The sequence below is a fragment of the Cydia fagiglandana genome, chromosome 21 (genome assembly GCF_963556715.1).
Source record: "Cydia fagiglandana chromosome 21, ilCydFagi1.1, whole genome shotgun sequence".
NCBI lineage: Eukaryota > Metazoa > Arthropoda > Insecta > Lepidoptera > Tortricidae > Cydia > Cydia fagiglandana.
In genome coordinates, this window is record NC_085952.1 from 11867636 (window position 1) to 11887675 (window position 20040).

Below are 20040 nucleotides of genomic sequence, written 5' to 3' on the forward strand. Positions count from 1 at the left end.
ATAGAAGGAAGGCTCATAAGCCATGGATTACGCCTGGTCTCCTCCGTTGTATTAGGTTTCGAGATCGACTGCACATAAAACTTAGGAAACAACCTAATAATCAAGTTCTACAAGTTTCATATAAAAGATATCGTAATACGTGTAACCGTATTCTAAATAATCTAAAGCGTAACTTCGAACGCGATTTAATAAACAAAAATAAAAACAATTTAAAGAAAACTTGGGAAGTAATAAAGGATATATGCCACATTAGTAAACAAAAATCTGAACCCTTTGATATCCTGAAAATAAAACATAATCCTCAAGAGTCAGTAAATTTTATTAATGATTACTTCAGTAATGTTGGACAAAATCTTGCTGAAAAAATGCTATCAAACTACAACAATCAAACATCTGCCAATAATTACTATGCAAGCCCTGTCAATTCCATTGTCTTACTACCGACCGATTCTACGGAAATAAAAACCCTTATACTATCCCTAAAAACCAGCTCTTCTACAGGATGGGATGGAATTTCATCTTCGTTCCTTAAGCTATGCGTGGACTCCATATCTCAACCTATAGCTCACATCTGCAACCTGGCTCTGACAACTGGTGTTTTTCCAGAAGCACTTAAAAAGTCTATAGTAATTCCCATTTACAAGTCGGGTGACAGATGCAGCATTAATAACTATCGCCCAATTTCCCTCCTCCCAACTCTAGGGAAAATCCTGGAAAAGGTTATAAATAAGCGCTTGTTGCATTACCTCGAATCAAATAAACTTATTTCACAAAACCAGTATGGCTTCCGGAAGCACATCTCCACGTCTGACGCTTTAAATCACGTTGTTAGTTTAATATCTCGTAAACTTGACTCTAACTATAAATGCCTGGGCGTGTTCTTAGACTTAGCAAAAGCCTTTGATACCGTTTATATTCCATTGCTTCTAAATAAAATGGAACACCTTGGTATCAGAGGAATTCCACTACATTTATTTTATGGTTACCTCAGCGGAAGAACACAGTCTGTCAGGGTGGGTGAATACATGAGTGACGAGCAGCCTCTATCTTTCGGTGTTCCCCAAGGCAGTGTGCTCGGTCCAACCCTTTTTCTTATATTCATTGATGGACTCTGTCGCTTACAACTACATAATGCGGATATTACCACTTTTGCTGATGACACGGTTTTAATGTTTCATGGATCCACGTGGGATGAAGTTAAAAACAATGCGGAATTGGGCTTAGCTAAAGTCATGGAGTGGCTCAAATCCAACATCCTCACTCTGAACCTTGATAAAACTAAATATATTAACTTTAGCATAAGGAATTCCACCCAGCCAGATAATACTTTCAGTATCAAGGCCCACTCGTGTACTTACCCCTTCCTATCTTCTTGTGGTTGCTATAAGCTGGAGTCTACAAGAGTAACTAAGTATCTGGGACTACTTATTGACCAAAATCTTAATTGGATCTCTCAGATCAATTTACTCTCATCACGCGTTATAAAACTTATCTATATCTTTAAAAATATTAGACACCTAGGCGAATCACTGGTAAAGAGTGTTTATTTTGCTTTGTGTCAATCCATAGTAACATATGGTATTGAAGCTTGGGGAGGAGCCAAGAAATCACATCTGATAAAAATTGAACGGGCCCAGCGTGCTATTATCAAGGTCTCAACCTCTAAAAAAATAAGTTATCCCACTGCTCTCATCTATAAGGAGTTTGATGCTTTGACTGTTAGACAGCTATTCATCGTGGCTCTGATTTCCAGACAACACAAAAACACTTCTGGTGTAAAAACTCTGCAAAGACGACGGGATCGAGTCTTTAACATACCACCCTGTAAAACAAAATTCGCTCATAACTTTCAGTTCTTCTTAGGACCCTTCTTGTACAACCGCTTAGCTAAACATATAGATCTGCAGAAGTACACCAACAGAAATTGCAAAATTGCTGTAACTGCATACCTCAAGCAACAAAATTATGAAGATACAGAATCACTACTTAAGATATCATCCTGATAACATGAAACAACATATATAGATAACATAACCAAAGACCTCGAATTGATTGTATGTAGAAGTATGTTTTTCCTGCTGAGCACTGTTGTCTGGCTATACTGTGTATTGTTACGCTTTGCTGACCGTTAAGTTTTATTTGCACCTATATACATACCTACACACATTTATTTTTATATAGCACACACACAGACACACCATGACTTCACAGACATATCACACGCACAATATACACTAAATAGCACTTTCAAATTATACATTTTTTGCATGTAAATCTAGTACTTAAGTTTATAACATAGCCTGTTTTTATTATTTTAATGTATTTACTCTGATTCATTACCTATATGGGGTGACCAACTATGACATCATGGACCGCGGGCAGAAGGGGAAGGGGGTACCTTGCCGTAATACAGTGTAAACTAGTACGGAGGGTAGCTTGCTTTCGCTATACCTTGCATATCCATAAAAGTAAAAATATATCCATATGTATAGCAATTTACCACACCGCATTTTGTACCTAAGTTAAGTTCTTATGTAAAGTAAGCAATAAATATATTGATTGATTGATTGATTGATTGATATCGTGAACGTAATTTACTTCCTATAGGTATATCTCTTTCGCACTAATATGTCAGTACGAGCGAGATGCATAGAAAGTAAATTACGTTCACGCCCACGGTAGCGTTTTTGTCAATGCTAAACTGATGGTAGCCGTACCGCTCGCATCGTTACATTTTACAGAGGTTGTTTGCCTGTTTTTAATAGGATACCGTATTCAACTACACACATAGAACAATAGTACAAAGTGTCTAAGTGCGAAGGCCGAATGCCGAGCTTTAGCAAAATGTCATCGCTTTACCACAAAGCAATAGTACAAGTGTCTAAATGTGAAGGCCAAAGGCCGACCTCCGCGTAGCCCGAAGGCCCGAAGCGTCCAGGATGTCAGTGCTTTAACACAGAACAAGAGTACAAGTGTCTAAATGCGAAAGCCGAAGGCCGAGCTCCGCGTAGGGCCGAAGGCCCGAAGCGTCCAGGATGTTAGTACTTAAACACAGAACAATAGTATAAGTATCTAAATGCGAAGGCCGAAGGCCGAGCTCCGCGAAGGGCCGAAGGCCCGAAGCGTCCAGGCTGTCAGTTCTGTGTTTAACCACTGACATCTTGCAGGCTTCGGGCCTTCGGCCCTACGCGGAGCTCGGCCTCCGGCCTTCGCATTTAGACACTTGTATTAATTACCTGTGTTTAGAACTGACCTCCTGGATGCTTCGGGCTTTCGGCCCAATGCGACTTCAGCCTTTGGATCTTGCGACTTAGACACTTGTACTTAAAAATACTTGGAAAAGTTACGGGAGGCGCGCGTCTGTCGGACGCTTCGGATCTTCGAATCGCTCCTTCGGCCTTTGCATTTAGTTAGATTCTTGTACTATTGCTTTGTGTTTGAATGCCGAAGTCGAGCATCTCGCGAATGCTTGATGTATTATAATAATTTAGAGTAAGGCCAAGCGCGCACCACGATTTTTTGTCCTGCGATAATTTTGTCGCAGAAATGCAACGTATGTGTTTATATGTTAGTGCGCGCATATGCGACAAAAAAATCGCAGCGATTTTAAAATTGTGATTTGTCACATTTTTCCGCGATTGTTCGCGACGCGATTGTCGCAAAGTGAATTGCAGCATGCGGAGTTGTATGGCCCCGCGCGCACTATGATAATAAAATCGCATCAATCGCATGAAGGTTGAGGGAGGCGATGGCTGAGATACGCGTCATACTCGTGAACGGGTGCTGTTTGTGGAGACTGGTCTGTTAAGCTAACACGAGCTATTATACTTAGTAACTTTTATTAATTAATTACAGTGAGACGCCTCATTCTGTTCTCGTATGTTTCTTTTCTTTTAATGAATGTATTAATTATACAGGATATTGACTCTTGGAGACCCTATACATCTCTAAGGATAACTTGATAAACTATATAATCTTATAGTTCTGACACCTAGAGACATTTACACCTCTAAATATTATAGATTTTTTTTGTGTGTGTTTTTTTATCTGTATTTTGTATGTAATTCGACATTAAGAGACCATATACATCTCTTAGTAATTGTAATACGTTAGATTGAATTGTTAGTTTTATTTTATAAAATTGTTGATGTTATTATTTTTGCTTTTATGTAAATTCAATGTTGACGTGTAAAAGTGCCCTTGTGGCCTATTTGCTGAATAAATGTTGATGTTGATGTTGATGTTGATGTTGATGATGCACCCCGGCCGGACCTCAGTCGGCATTTCGCTCTCCAAACCAAATGTTGACCATTTAATTATGGAAATAGACGGGGATCACCTTTGTGTTATAAATGCTCAAAGTCATACAGCAATCGCATATTAAAGACACGTTTCATGACAAGCGACTGGTACGAAATCCATGTTGAGAATGAACAAATCGTCGACTTTTTCATCGCAGTGCGCGCAGTGAATTTTCTGCGATATATTACAGCGCGATTCTAAAATCGTGTGCCAAAAATTAAAATCGTGGTGCGCGTTTGGCCTATAATACCTTAAATGTATACTCCTTCAATTTGAATTTAGAACTCATTATTTTTTTTATTTGATTTTGTTTCTAGTTCTATGCCATCATAGACTTTAATATTATTTAGAACTGCTAAAAAACAAGATCGGCTTTCTTTAAATATTTCGTCAATTTTACCTTTGTTTCTAAAAACTGTGATATTTAACTGTCATATACTGTTAATGTCTTCCAGAATTATTTTCTCGTAACAGGACTGAGGGGCTACCACGAAAACCGAAATTCGCAATTTGCGGGGATCTTTCTCTTTTACTCCAATGAAGACGTAATTAGAGTGACAGAGAAAAATGCTCGCAATTTGCGAACTTCTATTTTCGCGGTTATAGCCCTGAATCTTGTTGCTCACCGATCCGTTCAAAAATATACATAAGTACTGAATATAATTAATAGATATTATAATTATACAATTAATACAGAAATGTAATAATACTTAATGAAAAGGAATATTGTGTATATTGTTTCGACGAATCAGATACTCTCAATAAAATCTATACATGAGGCCAAAGCTGTTCATAAATATTAAATGACTTTATTATCTCTATACGCCTTACTAACTCTATGTGTCCTATTGTGGAAAAAAAACACAACGACAGTCAAGAACGGAATTCTTAATTAGAATTTTTCAGATTTTTGAGATGCCTAGTCCATTGGTTGGAAAGCTCGTTCGAAATTTAAACTTAATTGCAATATAATAAGGTCGTATTTTGTAGATCCCTCTCATACTTATAGTAGGCTATTGAGATAAAATTAAATATCCCACAAAAATAAGCAAGCAGAATTCAACTTTGTGTCAAAGACATAAGTCATAAATTTCAATGCCAAAGTTTTTACTAAGGACCTTCTCGCTAAAACTACTGCCAAAATGAAATGACCAGTGTAAGCATCAGTTAGCTAGCCCTAAGCAATCAAAGACCAGGCTGCAGTTGAAAAGCTAATAAAGATAAAGTTAAGCTGATAATTTTCCCGCCGTCTCCATGCTTCTTTAAGTTGGGTATTGACTGGTCCGCTGCCTGTTAGCTATAGTTTTCGCGAAAATCGCCAGGACAGAGGTGAAAATATTTGTATGAAAACTTGCAACTTTAAATGCATTTTTTGACGAAACTATTGCAGTCTAAAATGAAGTCAAAATCAGTCCATCGACTCCATTTTTTGCAAGCTTTCTAATGGTACCCCACACGATTCTTACAAATGAAAAAAGTTTCAGCCTACCCCTCTCAACCCTCTAAATTTCCCCCTTTAATAAGAAATAAGCAGTTTTGACTTATTTTTAATATGAGTGGTGGTAATTGCTATAACTGTTCCAAATTTTAGGTATCTATGTCAAACGGTCTCTGAGAAAAACGTATTTAACTGATTTGCAAGACCGAAGTGATCCCATAAGTGTTCCGTAAACAAAGTTTTGTACGGAACACTAAAAACTAGAGGCAGTATTTGCTTTATGGTTCGTAATGACACTCTGCCACTACGCCTATAAAAAAAAAAAACAAAAAACAATGTTTGCTATAATTTGCAGTTTTATTTGTATAAAATCAACATGAACTTAAAATAATACTTTCTATAATTTTATAATTTTAAATTATAAATTTAACTACACAAATAAAAACATTTAAAATATTTCATCTAAACGTTAGCGGTAAAAAGGTCTACTCAAACACGCGTAGTTATATTTTTTAAATTGTTATGGAGATAAAGTTGAAAAATGTTCATTCTGTTTTATTGGATTTATGGTGCGTTGTTGATTTTATGACTTTAATATGAGATCCGACGAAATAATGAAATTAATATTAATTGTAATCGTAGGTGTTGGAATTGGCAGCGTAAGCAGAATTGATTTTAAATAACTTGCTGCCTCTGCCGCCAAGTCAAAGACGAAGTATGTATATGGTTGCTTATGGCAACTTTATTATTTGAGAAACTAAGAAAAATGGCTCACAGTTTATTAGAAACAGTTTTGTGGCATATTTTAAATGAATGTAACTACAAATTCGTCAACACTGTGGAAATTATACTTATTTACTCCATGCATAAAGCAACGATGTATGTGAAACATGATATCAACATGAAAGACTATGTAAACTTATGTGACGAAAACGACAGTCAGACGGATACAAGGCGAAAAAATCAAAGATACATGAAAATATAAGGGTAGTAAAAATACACGACTCGTGTAAAACATACGCGTGATAATGATATAGGTACGTGTTGGTTATATTTTGGGTGTAGTTTACTTTTAGTTTTTTCTATAAATAAAACTTGGGTTTCGTGGATTTTTTACTTTATTTATTTCATTGCATGTTTGAGAAAAGCACTATACATACCTCGGCGGGAAATGGGGTTGCCCGCGCTCAGACCTATCCGGCCTCGCTTCGCTCGGCCGTCTATATGTCTTCGGCCGGCAACCCCTTTTGTCCCGGCCTCTGTAGTAATGTACTATTAAACGTGATTGTTGAGTTTAACAAAGCACATGCTTTAGAACAGAAAGATGGAAAATTATTCGCTGAAGAGATTTTAATGACGCTAGTTAAATATAACTTATCTCAGTGTACATTAATTTAACTAATGAACATTTAAAAAATAGCTTCATCATGTCAAAGCCCTGCATTAGTGACAAAAAAAATCAGTTTTAAAAACGGATTTAATTTTCGGGAGTACTTACGTTCAGCGAAGTTTTTTTGGCGAATGTTGAGCTGCCCGTAGTGCAAAAATATACATAGTTAAAGATTTAATTTCACTCCATTTTGATTAATTCTATTGTGTTACCAAATTAGTCAAACATGTACCTATATGAGTAATATGGTATAGTCGCCATCAGATATATCGGAGCGGCCAAGGTGTTCACAATATCTGAACAAGCACTACGCCCTGACAATAGAGGCGTGCTCAGATATTTGTGAGCACCTTGGCCGCTCCGATATATCTGATGGCGACTGTAAGTAAAACAATAATTTTATCTACGAATTAATTTAACCATAAATCTAGCTGGTCTAAATTATACTGACTATTTTTATTAAGTACTATCACTACACGTGGATATTACGCCTCACTTGTAACACTGACTAATTAATTCTTCATCATCATCATATCAGCCAAAAGGCATCCATTGCTGGATATAAATGCCACCCCCAGAGCGACCAATTTACTAGACCTAATTATAGTACCTAAATGGAAAATTTTCATCTTAGTCTGTTCAAATAACAAAGCGCTGAATAAAATACGAATCTTTGTCTTTACAACAAAACAAAGCTTAGATAAATAAAACAACAAATAAGTTTCTCTTATTTATTTTAACGTGCCGCATAAATAAGCCTTATAACAACTCTTACAATTAAAATAAATTACCTAAAACAATTCGAATATTAAGTCGACGGGCTCGCACTTAGAAAAAATCAGTCTTTCAGAAAAAACGTCCGGGCAGAAAGCGCAATGCTTGAAATTCAAATCAAGAAAAAGAACAATGAATTTAAAACATTGCGCTGAGAGAATTGCTAAATGTCAGATCACCACGTTTATCACAAAAAGGCAACGGATCAAGCTGACGTGGTGATCTGACATTTAGCTCATTAACAAAATCAATCGTCACTTGATCGCTTAGCCGCTGTCTAACGTCCAGATGTCCAATCATACCATTGCCATCTGCATTTGATGTATCTGTTGCATCTCAGGCATGACCATGGGCTGGCCCATTTGCCCATACATCTCCATCGGCGTGGGCATGACATACATAGGCATGGGCATTGATGGTTCGCTGACAGCTAAGTCCGGGAACCCGAATAAGCTCTTGATGTAGCGCGCGATGTTCCATAGGACATTGGACGTCTCCGGAACCCTGCACAATTTGAAAGCATATAGTTTTTTTACAAATATCAATTCAAATGTTGATACAGCCACGGCCTTTAAAAAGTTTACTATTAGAGCGTAATATCAAGTGAAAACAAAAGATTTACTTGGCCACTTATCACTTTTTCAGATAGACTCGTGACTTTTTTATGAGTTTTATGACTTGTTGGAAAATTTTATTACGTCATGTTTCCATTCACTTGATATTACTCGTATAACAGAAGATTGCTAAATTAATCTACGTTTAAATAGTAATATTTAGAGACTTTTATGGCCGTGGTTGTATATTTTTCATTTAAAATCTAACCAGATCTGTCAGTAAAATAGACACGTTTGCAAATTTTAATACAATTTTCAGGTATTTATTAAATAAAATTTGATGAATTTATATTATTGCAAATCCGAAATAATCATGAAAACGCCATAAATTTTCACATGGTTGATATTTTTCAGTGACCTCGATTATTATTATAAAATAAGGGTGACAGCTGGCAACTACAGTTGCCAAAAACATGTGAGTGGATAAGTAACTTCCTGGTACAATAAAATTTAGTCATGGAAACCCTATTCACAAAAAATGTAGGTCGGTCCCAAATTTGATTTATGCGACACAAGTTGGAAGTAATGGCGAACACAGCACCTGGCATTTTGGCTAGAAAGCTGATGCGATTAGAGAATTTACGAACAGTTAACACTTTGAAGTCAGCAGGCGCGTTTTTATATGAAAATATAAATAAACACGTTAATATCAAAAAACAATCCTGCTGGGTTTTACAAATATAATGTAACGCTCCGTGATTGTTAAGCCTTTTAGGCTTCTAGCTAAATTGAACAGTCAAGGGGAGCTTACCTAGCGAGTTAAATTTGAAGCCTGTAATTTTGGGGATTATGTAAGTTTACATGTCTATTTTGTTAACAAATCTGAACAAATTTTAACAAACAATATCAGACATGATATAGATCACAGTAACAATGACAAAAAATAAATAATCTTCATGTTAGAAAATACATGTAAACTGTCATCTTGTAGTGATCAAGGTGGCATAAGTATATACATTTTCATTGATATTTACAAACCTTTCTTACCCGTGTATCTATTATAAAAAAATAAATGCAACATTAAATGCGTAAAACCACCACCATTTATAAATAACATATAATGAATGCAGTAGAGTTTAAAGGTGACAGTCCATTTCCAACGACAGCAGCACTACTATTCATTTTACTATCGAAATTGACAATAACACCGGCGCGTAGGTACTAGTAGTGCAACTGCGGTCAGAAATGGAATGCTATCCTAATGCTTAGTGAAAATGTTTCTTGTGTATCGTCTCTGATTATCTTGTGTTTCTACGTTCTTTCTCTTTTGCTTCTTCTTTTGTCTTTTCTTTGGTGGTACGTAAAATTTGCTGAGGTCATCTGATACGCCCATTATGCCGTCTACTACTTCAAGAGTTAGCATAAGAGCATCATACGCTATCGTGTAATACGGTGGACCCTTTGTTTCCGTTCTAAAAAGTTGTGATACCGAATCTATAGAAAATAAACTGCTTATATAGTCAAAAAAACCCCTGGCTGTGTTATATTGCCTACCTTCAACAGCGATGCTTGAATTACGAAATAAGTTTGTGTATATATCAGGGACTTCTCGTTTTACGCGAGTCCTTTTTCTTTTTAGAGGAACTAGTGGAGTTATATCAGTAATCGGATTAATGTCATTGGGAATAATAGTATCTAAATTAGCGACAACAATTGGCTTCCATTCACTAGATTCATTGAAAGTAGACAATACATCATTATTGACAATGTTAATATTCAAAGTATTTTTCTTATAAGGGATCAATCTAGTGTTGTTGGTTTTGCTATAAAATGAGTGAGGGTTCACAAAATATTTTACTCTAGGATAGTAATATGTGTTAGGGTAGTTATATTTATACTTTTTAGTTTTAACATAATCGTGGAAATCCTTATTATGTTTCATCTTGTCTAAGTCAAGTTTCAATTCGTTATATTTCTTAGGCCTTTGACTCATTGATTTTCTATAGGTCATCTTTCGTTGTGCGATGTTCCTTGGTTGCGGCACCAGTATTTCTCTAGGTTTTTTAACCTTTTCTTTTACATCTTCGATGCTCTTCGTCGTGGAAACGTCGGATGTGAGACCTCGGAAAGTCGCTGGCATGGCATCGTAGAAAACGTTAGCAATGGGATCAATGAGATTCTTGAAGCCATCGACGATTGGTTCGATGAATTGAAGCAGTTTAGACTTACCATCCCATCTTTCTGACGCCCTGGTGGAGTTGACGAGTAAGGTGGGCTGTTGCTGAGACTGCTGTGCACTTGCATCATTCTGCTGAAGCAGCTCATGAGAATGAGGTGCTAAAGCTGGATTGTACATCTCCGGACCGAATTGGGCATTCATCCCTGGGACGGAGTATGTGTGCTGCGATGAAGCGCTCGGGAAATCGATTGGGTATTGCGAGTAAAGGTATGGATGGTTTTGTAAACCGACGCTGGAATGTGAAAGAATTAAATTTCGTTTACTTAGGTACTACTTCCGCAATTTCACTAATGTAATCGTAAGCTCTTTTGAGAAAAAGAGCATGAAATTAACTGATACTTAACTAGTAATGCCAGAAGTCTAGTCACGTCAATGTTTTCCAAACTCGATGTTAAGTCCCGTCGTCAACTCAATAGTCAATCTTGTCCGTCGTAAAATAAAAATTGAACGCAGAACGCGTAACATCGATATTACCCGATTTTGCAAGTCTAACACCGATATGGAATAAATTACTATTTTCTGTTACAAAAACGTTATTATGGATTCAAGAATTATAAGTTCACTTTCTTCTTTTCTCGAACGACAATGGTCACGCTAGGCACACAGGAATTTGAACGTAATTCAGATTATGGATACAGTCGAAAGTAGTTTTCTTTTTAATTCCAGCAAACTGTTTGTCACGTTATCGTCAAGTGAAATCGGTTGAAGTCGCTTGGTAAATATGTATGTGTAGCGTCAGTGCGTGTATGTCAGTCTAGTATTTCGTTTGCTTTACAATATGGAAAACTGATAAAACAGAATGTAAGAACAGTTTTATAATTGAAATCAGAGGCAGTCGTGCGTAAAAGTCAGTCAGTTCTACTACAAGAGTCAAGGCTCACAACGATTCGTCTAATGTACTTACAATTTATTCATCTGTGTTAAATAAAACTTAATTTTTTATCTTATTTGTTTCTCGAATTCTATTTTCTTATTCCTTAGATAAATCGTTGTAAAGCCCAATCTAAATATAAATTCAATTAAATTAAGAAAAAAAATCTCTAGAATGTCAATAATGTAAAAAGTAATTTAGAAATTAATAAATGTTTTAATTGAGCATTTTACATAAAATGGTGAACCAAACACTACTTTTACTTTTCCCTGACATTCTTAAGACATTTTGTTCAGCTTCTGCAATAAATTACATTACTGACCAAACACTTATACCACTTTTTTGTAATATTATGAATATTTATGAACTTCAACATGCTATTTTGATTGTTTTCTCTCATAAAAATGAGTGAGTTCACATATGCTCGAAAGAAAATCCAAATCTATTTCTATGGTTAATATCATTTTGAATTTCATCATTTTATATATCATTATTAAAAGTGAATATATTATTTGCCAGTAATGTCTTAGATAGTGAAAATTTCTCAAAATTTTATTGTTTAAGGATAGCAACTAATATTATCTAAAGTGTCATTCTACGGAACTTGCTAACTATGTAAACAAAGTCACTAGCAAATTCAGTCAGAGACAATTTCAATATGGCGGTTTGTTTACATAATTAGCAAGTTCCATAGGACGACACTTAACCCAACGTTATTTATTGCAAAGTTATGTTGAATACTAATAGTTTATTATTCAAGAGTAACAGAATGAAGCCTCTAAATACCTTCAAGATTTTTAACTGTTTTCATTGTTTTAAATGAATGAGAATAATTTCAGTACGCAGATTTGCCGACACTGCTTTCATAATAATTATTAAAACATTTTAAACAAATTTTAGTAGCATTTGAATAGCAATATAACAATAATGAAAACTGTAAATTAAATCAATGTGAGAGCTGTTTAATAAGCTATTAAGATATGGGGCCCAATCCTTAAGCAAATTTGAATATTTATGACAAAATGTTTTATAGCCAATGGAAAGGTGTTGAAATTCAGTAAGTATTTTATTTGTTTGCATTGACCAATTATTTTTAGTTAGCAAAACATGAAAATATTCCTTTTATTTTGTACCTTTTATTTCCTACCTTAACACGGATAGAGTACAGCCGATATTTAAAACAATTTACAGAATTTTATTTCAGATATTAAGTATATAGTTATAAATTTGTAAATTTCTATTCTTATTTTATTTGTAATATAAATATGATTTCATTCAGATATTTAACCTATGTTTTGCAGATTCTGTTTAAAGATAACCCTAAGTAAAATCTAGCTTTATTCTAGCCCAGACGCCAAATAGACTATATCTCTACTAAAATTTACTCAGAAAATATATTCTTAGGCACATTCGTTTGAAATTACCTAACTTTTGGGATAAACAAGTAGTTAAATGTATTCAGAGCCGCAAAGTTGGGTTATGAAGGATTAACTACTTAGGAACAGAAATTAAATAGACTACCTACGTTTTAATTCTCAAGTTATAAGAATTTAATTGCTGTTATATATTTATATATTATTTTGTATTTAATGAAAAACTGGTATCAGATGTAATTTTAATTACAAGATTATTGTAAACGAATTACTCCAAAGAGAGCTCATTATGCTCATTTCTATAAATTTTTATTTGGTTCTATTTTATTATTAGTATTTGCGCCTGAAAATATATTTGTCTATGTTTTATCTATATTCCCTCCTCCAATTGAGGGGGGATTTAAATCTTCTCGGGGCAGAGGTGTACGGTTAGAGCCGGTAAAGGTTTATTTGACGTTCATAAGCGCATTGTAATATGCCTACTTGAATAAACAATTTTTTTATCTTTTTTTATCTTTTATCTTTATTATTTTTATATGAAGTTACGTATTTAGTAAGAAAGAGTTATTAAAGTCGGACCAAGAAAAGTCTGCAGCGGATTTGATAGCCAACGTAGTGTAAGTGTTATTTACACGTCATAATTTTATAGAAGTTTGACGTTTAAAATAACACGTGCAATGCGTGGGCTATCAAATCGGCTGCAGACTTTTCTTGGTCTGACTCTAGTATTAGAAGAGTTAGGTATATAATCGAGAATCGTTGTGACATAGAAAGTCAAATTACATGTACAGTCGCCATCAGATATAACGGAGCGACCAAGGTGTTCATAATATCTGAACACGCACTCTAATGCCCTGACAATAGAGGCGTGCTCAGATATTTGTGAGCGCCTTAGGCGCTCCGATATATCTGATGGCGACTGTACATGTACGTCGTATGGCCACACAATGTTTTGTCTATTTTTTGTTGTCAAAACTTGAAGTTTGACAATTGTGTACCCACTTACAAAATACTTTGCGCCATACAACGCCATCTAGTTCAACTTTCATACTCGGAAACATATTTTCTTATGCTTTTGCAGCATTTCTGGTACAACATTAACATAGTTACTTATTTCAGGCTAATGTAATATAAATTTTAATATTATTACGATATACTGAACTCCACCTGAGCACATCTCGTACGAATAATGTTTCCACGTAATAAGAATTTAGCTCCATCATTCTGACAGACTCATGTGTCTTGTGATTATTTATGTTACCTACGCTGAGCTACGTTTTATACATGACATCGCTATTAGGTACCTTTTAGCCACCTAAAATGTAGCTGAAAGTAGCTACTGATTTTAAGCCTTCACGATTTTTAACATGATTATATATTTACGAAAACGGGACTTACGGCCTGATTCGAACTTTAAGATACGTCAAAAATTTGCTAAAGGTAGGACATGCATCGGATATGTTACTGTGAAACGTCTTTGAACGAAAACGGCGTCCGACACTGACTTATCTGATCCATATCGTATATTTAGCAAATAAACAGAGTATTTTACGTAAAAAAGTTAGAAATGAATCTAATGTTAAATAAGAACTCATTTATACCTACTGCTAGCGACTGGTGCGAACGGCAGTGGGAGCTCAGAGGGCCTAGGGCCCACGTTCATCGTGTTGCGTTCCTGTCACACTTACGTACGAATTTACAAGTGGACGTGGTTCCCGGTAAGCCCTCTGATAAAACATGGCATCTACAATAATGTTTATTTATTTAAATATTCGTTTTTATTTATTATTATGTGGATATTATTTTGTTTATTCGTCTTTTATTTGAAGTCAAAAATTATTACGCTTGTAGTTGCTATCCTTAAAAAATAGAAGATGTTTTCAATAGTGGCATCGGGATTTTTACAGATTCGTGGAAATAAAAAAAAGGAAAATTTAATTTTAGAAATGTGAAATTACGATTCCTACACATAAATATGGAAGTGGAAATTCCGCAAAAGTCATTGACGTATAATATCTAGGGACGGGCTAATGGGGCACTAAAAATGGTACTAGTTCAGCGGTGTTACTCACGAATTCCAGCCAATCGTGCAGTCTAACGCAACTAGTTGCGACCAATAGCGCGCGTAATGCGAACTCGTCAACCAATCCCGCGCGTGATGCGTACTCATCAACCAATCGCGTTATAGCGGTTTCACACCGCTGTACTGGCCCCTGTCATGCCTCATTATTATTGCCCGTAAAGCCAGTCCCTAGATATCTTTGTCAATGGCAGAATTCCATTGTTCATTTAATAAAACCAACTCACCCTTGACCGTAAGTCTCATACAGCTTCTTGATCGCCATGCCAACAGTCACCATCAGGGCCAGCTTGCTAGCCACGTAGGCCTTCAGTGTGAGTGCAGTGACCAGGGCCATAGAGAATATGACCGCGCCGGCTGACTTCATGCCGAACATTAGCGGGATGACTGCTTGGAGTACCTTCTTCTTTTGTCGTCTTTCTGTAACATACATGTAAAACATATACGTAAATAAACTAGCTGTTGCCCGCGACTTCGTCCGCGTGGACTCTTATCTTGAACATTTTACATCTTGAGTACCTATAATTTTCATCGATGCAAACTTTATAATACAAACATTTAATATAATGTTAATGCCCTTTTACCAAGTTGGAAGTTCCTAACTTGAAAGCTTGAAAAAATATTTGAATATCAATATTCATACAAACTTTCAACTCCTTTTGCACCACGTTAGAAGATGAATGAATAAAAACGCTGAAATTAGTTTTCTTGTATTTTAATACCTAATATATCTTATTACGAAGTTTTAAATTCCTAGCTTAAAATAAAACTTGAACCCCATACAAACTTTCATCCCCTTTTAACCCCCTTAGGGGTTGAATTTCTCAATATCGCTTCTTATCTCTTGTACACTTCATAAATGTAATCTAGTGTGCAAATTTCAACTTTCTATCTTTTGTAGTTTCGGCTCTGCGTTGATGAATCAGTCAGTCAGTCAGTCAGGACACTTGCATTTATATAAATAATATATTATAATAAGAAGCATTGGCAGCGGAGTCAATACGGAGGTCGCTGGTTCAAACCCCGGCTCGTACCAATGAGTTTTTCGGAACTTATGTACGAAATATCATGTCGCTTTTCAGTGAAGGAAAAACATGGAGTGGAAACCAGACGAAAAAAGGTCTAGGTTAGAAGTTCAGGTAGCAGTCGCTTTCGTAAAAAGTAGTGCCTACACCAATTCTTGGGATTAGTTGCCAAACGGACCCCGGGCTCCCATGAGCCGGGGCAAAATGCTCGGATAACGCGAAGAAGATGGAAATATTCATACTAGTGGCTCTGTAAGCTGTAAATCTCGCGCGAACATAGCTTAAAACTGAACAAATATATACTCCGCGTTTTTTTAAACAGAATCTGCAAAAACATTATACATACCGGGTGTGGCCTGTAATATGAGCAAAAAATTAAACTGTAGGCTGTACTCCTCATACTAACTAACATTTGTCCAGCAACTTTTAAAAATAACTTGTTGTTTGATTTTTAATACATTTTAAAGTTTATTCTAAGACGCAATGTATTGCGAATTTTGTTATGTTTAAGGCGTGACAAGCAACGTCAATCACAGTGATATGGCGTAGCGATGACGTCCATTGAAGATAATATTTATTTTATATGATAAATAGGGAGTTTTAATACTTAATAATTTTTAAAAGCTGTTGGACAAAAGTGTCACCGTTTGAGGAGTACAATCTATGTTTTAATTATTTGCTCGTGTTACAGGCCACACCCGGTATAACCGTTGAACCTGCTCACAAACTTTGACATACCTAAGCAATTTGCTAGTTAATCTTATTACCGACAGTATGTAATAAACGGTTCTAATGCGATTCAATTTAATCCGTTAATGACATTAATTATGTGAACAAACGCGAGAGTTTAATGTGTTATTAGTGCAGTCATCTGCAATAAAATGTTACACAACAAAGGCCGCAAAAATATGTGATTCGCCCTTATTGCGCTACAAATAAGATCGATGATAGGTATATATTAGATAGATAGATATTATATATCGATATATATTTTTGCGCCCTTCGAAGAGAAACATATTATTGCAAGTGACTGTACCTACAGTTCGGAAACTAAACTGCAAAACGTAATTCAAGACCAAAAAAAGTAAGAAATGTTGCCACTTTTTTACTAGCGCGTCTTGTATTTATGTACAAATAAGTAATTAAAAGCACTTTTTTTAAATAGTAGGAGTAAAATTACTCATGAATAAATTATCTTAGAGTGATTATTTATCAATTTATCAATAGGATTTTATAATTTTACAAAAAAATTATTGCAGTGGCAACATTGTCTTACTTTTTTTGGTCTTGAATTACGTTTTGCAGTATAGCTAAATGAAAAAATAAATTAGCAGCGCTTACTCATTTAATAATACAAAAAGTTAGCATACAAAGTTATTATGTTTTCGTCTTACAAATTAAAAAGTACATACCGGGTGTCGCCTTTAACACGAGCAAATAATTAACACTCAACCACTCTCCAAGCGAATGGCTCCACCTCGTATCCCTGTCATTTAAATGTATACATAGCTTTCGCGTGAGCCAGTTCATGTCTGAACTGAGCCCCATTTACTTTACATTAGATCTTTTTGATACCTAAGACATATATGTAAAATAATACTGCTTGCACTTGGCGGGCCATAATTCTGTAACCTAAATTATATAAAATAAAGTTTTATTCTATTCTATTCTATTCTATTCTATTCGGTGACACTTTTGTTCAACAACTTTTAAAAATTATGAAGTATTTAGATTCCCTATTTTTCATACAAAATAAATATTATCTTCAATGGACGCCATCGCCACGCCATTATCATTGTGATTGACGTTGCTTGTCACGCCTTAAACATAACAAAATTCGCAATACATTGCGTCTTAGAATAAAATTTAAAGTGTATTAAAAATCAAACAACAAGTTATTTTTAAAAGTCGCTGAACGAATGTTGGTCAGTATGAGGAATACAGCCTACGGTTAAATTTTTTGCTCATATTATAGGCCACACGCGGTATATCAATAATTTAATCTGTAAATAATTGACACTATTAACATTCTCACCGTCATTTATCGAACAGAAAGTCAAAAACACGCGAATTCTCACCACATGAAATGCGTTGTACAATTTTATCTCATTAATAAATATTTCCACTGGAAATATTTCTAGTTATTAGTGACGGTCGAACGGCTCTGTTCCCGTTAAAGAAAGTAGGGTAAGAGCGGTTAAATGAAGTATGAATATTGAGAAAACTAGGCATGTTATTATGTCCGGTTACGGGTGGATATGGTGCGAATGCTGTTGAGAAAATAATGATCAGTCGGTTATGTTATATAGTTACCTGCAATAATACCGGGTGTGGCCTGTAACATGAGCAAATCATTAAAACATAGATTGTACTCCTCAAACGGTGACACTTTTGTTCAACAACTTTTAAAAATTATGAAGTATTTTTCATATAAAATAAATATTATCTTCAATAGACGCCACCGCCACGCCATATCATTGTGATTGAGATTGCTTGTCACGCCTTAAACATAACAAAATTCGCAATACATTGCGTCTTAGAATAAACTTTAAAGTGTACTAAAAATCAAACTACAAGTTATTTTTAAAAGTCGCTAAACAATAAAATTGTTGGTCAGTATGAGGAGTACAGCCTACAGTTTAATTTTTTGCTCATATTACAGGCCACACCTTACACAACAAAGCTACTCCATGGATTCGGAACTTTTTGATAGCAGGTATGTAGTTTGGCGGCGTGACCGCGACCTGGCGCTTACGGGCCAGAGTCGAGGTGGCGGTGTTATTATTGCTACGCGGAAAGAATTGGCCGTCAATCCGCAGCCTACCTACCATTCTTCGGCGGAAGACTTATGGCTCACTTTGTTGGTTAATAATGGAACGGTTAAGCTACATTTATGTGTTGTTTACTTATGCAAGCAAGGGCAGGGTTACTCTTTTTCTTGTCAACTCTCTAATTTTCTTGATAAACTAGGAGAAGTAATAATTAATAATCCTGACGATAAATTCTTAATTATCGGTGATTTTAATCTAAGTAACATTGTGTGGACGTCAAGTAACCGACATTTATTACCATCTAACTATACTTCCATGGATGAGTGTAATTTGATCGATGAGCTAAGTTATCTTGACTTGTACCAGTATAATGGAGTGTCTAACGTATACGGTAAGATATTGGATCTTGTGTTGTGCAATGACGTAGTGACTGTGTGTGAGTGCCTAAACCCGCTTGTACCCATAGACCCGTATCACAAGGCATTAAACATTAATGTAACATTTGTCTCTTGTACATCTCTAAAATCCGCACCGGTCATGAAATACTTTTATAACAAAGCCAATTATGACTTAATTAATTTCGAACTTTTACAGATAGACTGGGATGTTGAGTTCTTTGGCCGTACTTTTGATCAGTGTATTGATTATTTTTATTCTAAATTTGAGGAATTAAGAGATAAGTATGTCCCTCACAAGTTTATTTCCAAATGCTCATACCCAGTTTGGTACTCATCCTCGCTAAAGAAAGCCATCAAAGAAAAACACAAGTATCATCGTAGGTTTAAGTTGTATGGTAATAGGTGTGATTTGCTCTCCTTCGAGTATCAGAGGGAAAGAGTCAGGCGTATGGAAAAACGTTGTTTCTTAAATTATATTGAAACGATTGAGAATAATATAAGTAAAAATCCAAAATTATTTTGGTCCTTTATAAAATCTCGTTCAAAGTCCTTTGGGATACCTAGTACTATGTGTTACAGTGGTGTTACTGTGAATTCAGGGAATGATATTTGTAATGCGTTTTCTGATTATTTTAAAACAAGTTTCCTAGACCCTGGAATCCCTGCCGCAAGCGATCCACGCGGTTGTAACAACACTCTTAACTATACCGACTCGGCTATTGATATAGCCAGCATCTCTGTTGACAGTGACTTGGTTACCAAACTCTTGCTAAGCCTCGATCCTAATAAATCAGCTGGCCCCGATCAGGTGCCAGCCTTGTTTTA

The 20040-nt window shown here is 35.5% G+C and overlaps 1 protein-coding gene across 1 annotated transcript in view; it reads right to left on the reverse strand.

Moving 5' to 3' along the window:
- Positions 1-7847: 7847 nt before the first annotated feature.
- Positions 7848-20040, reverse strand: part of LOC134675212 (uncharacterized) — a 41448-nt gene continuing 29255 nt past the window's right edge. Inside the window, exons 3-5 of the mRNA XM_063533423.1 lie at positions 15249-15441; positions 10688-10929; positions 7848-8408 (exon numbers count right to left, since the gene is read on the reverse strand). Of these exons, the coding sequence (XP_063389493.1) occupies positions 8335-8408; positions 10688-10929; positions 15249-15441 (509 nt within the window). The 3' untranslated portion in view covers positions 7848-8334. The remainder of the gene's footprint in view (positions 8409-10687; positions 10930-15248; positions 15442-20040) is intronic.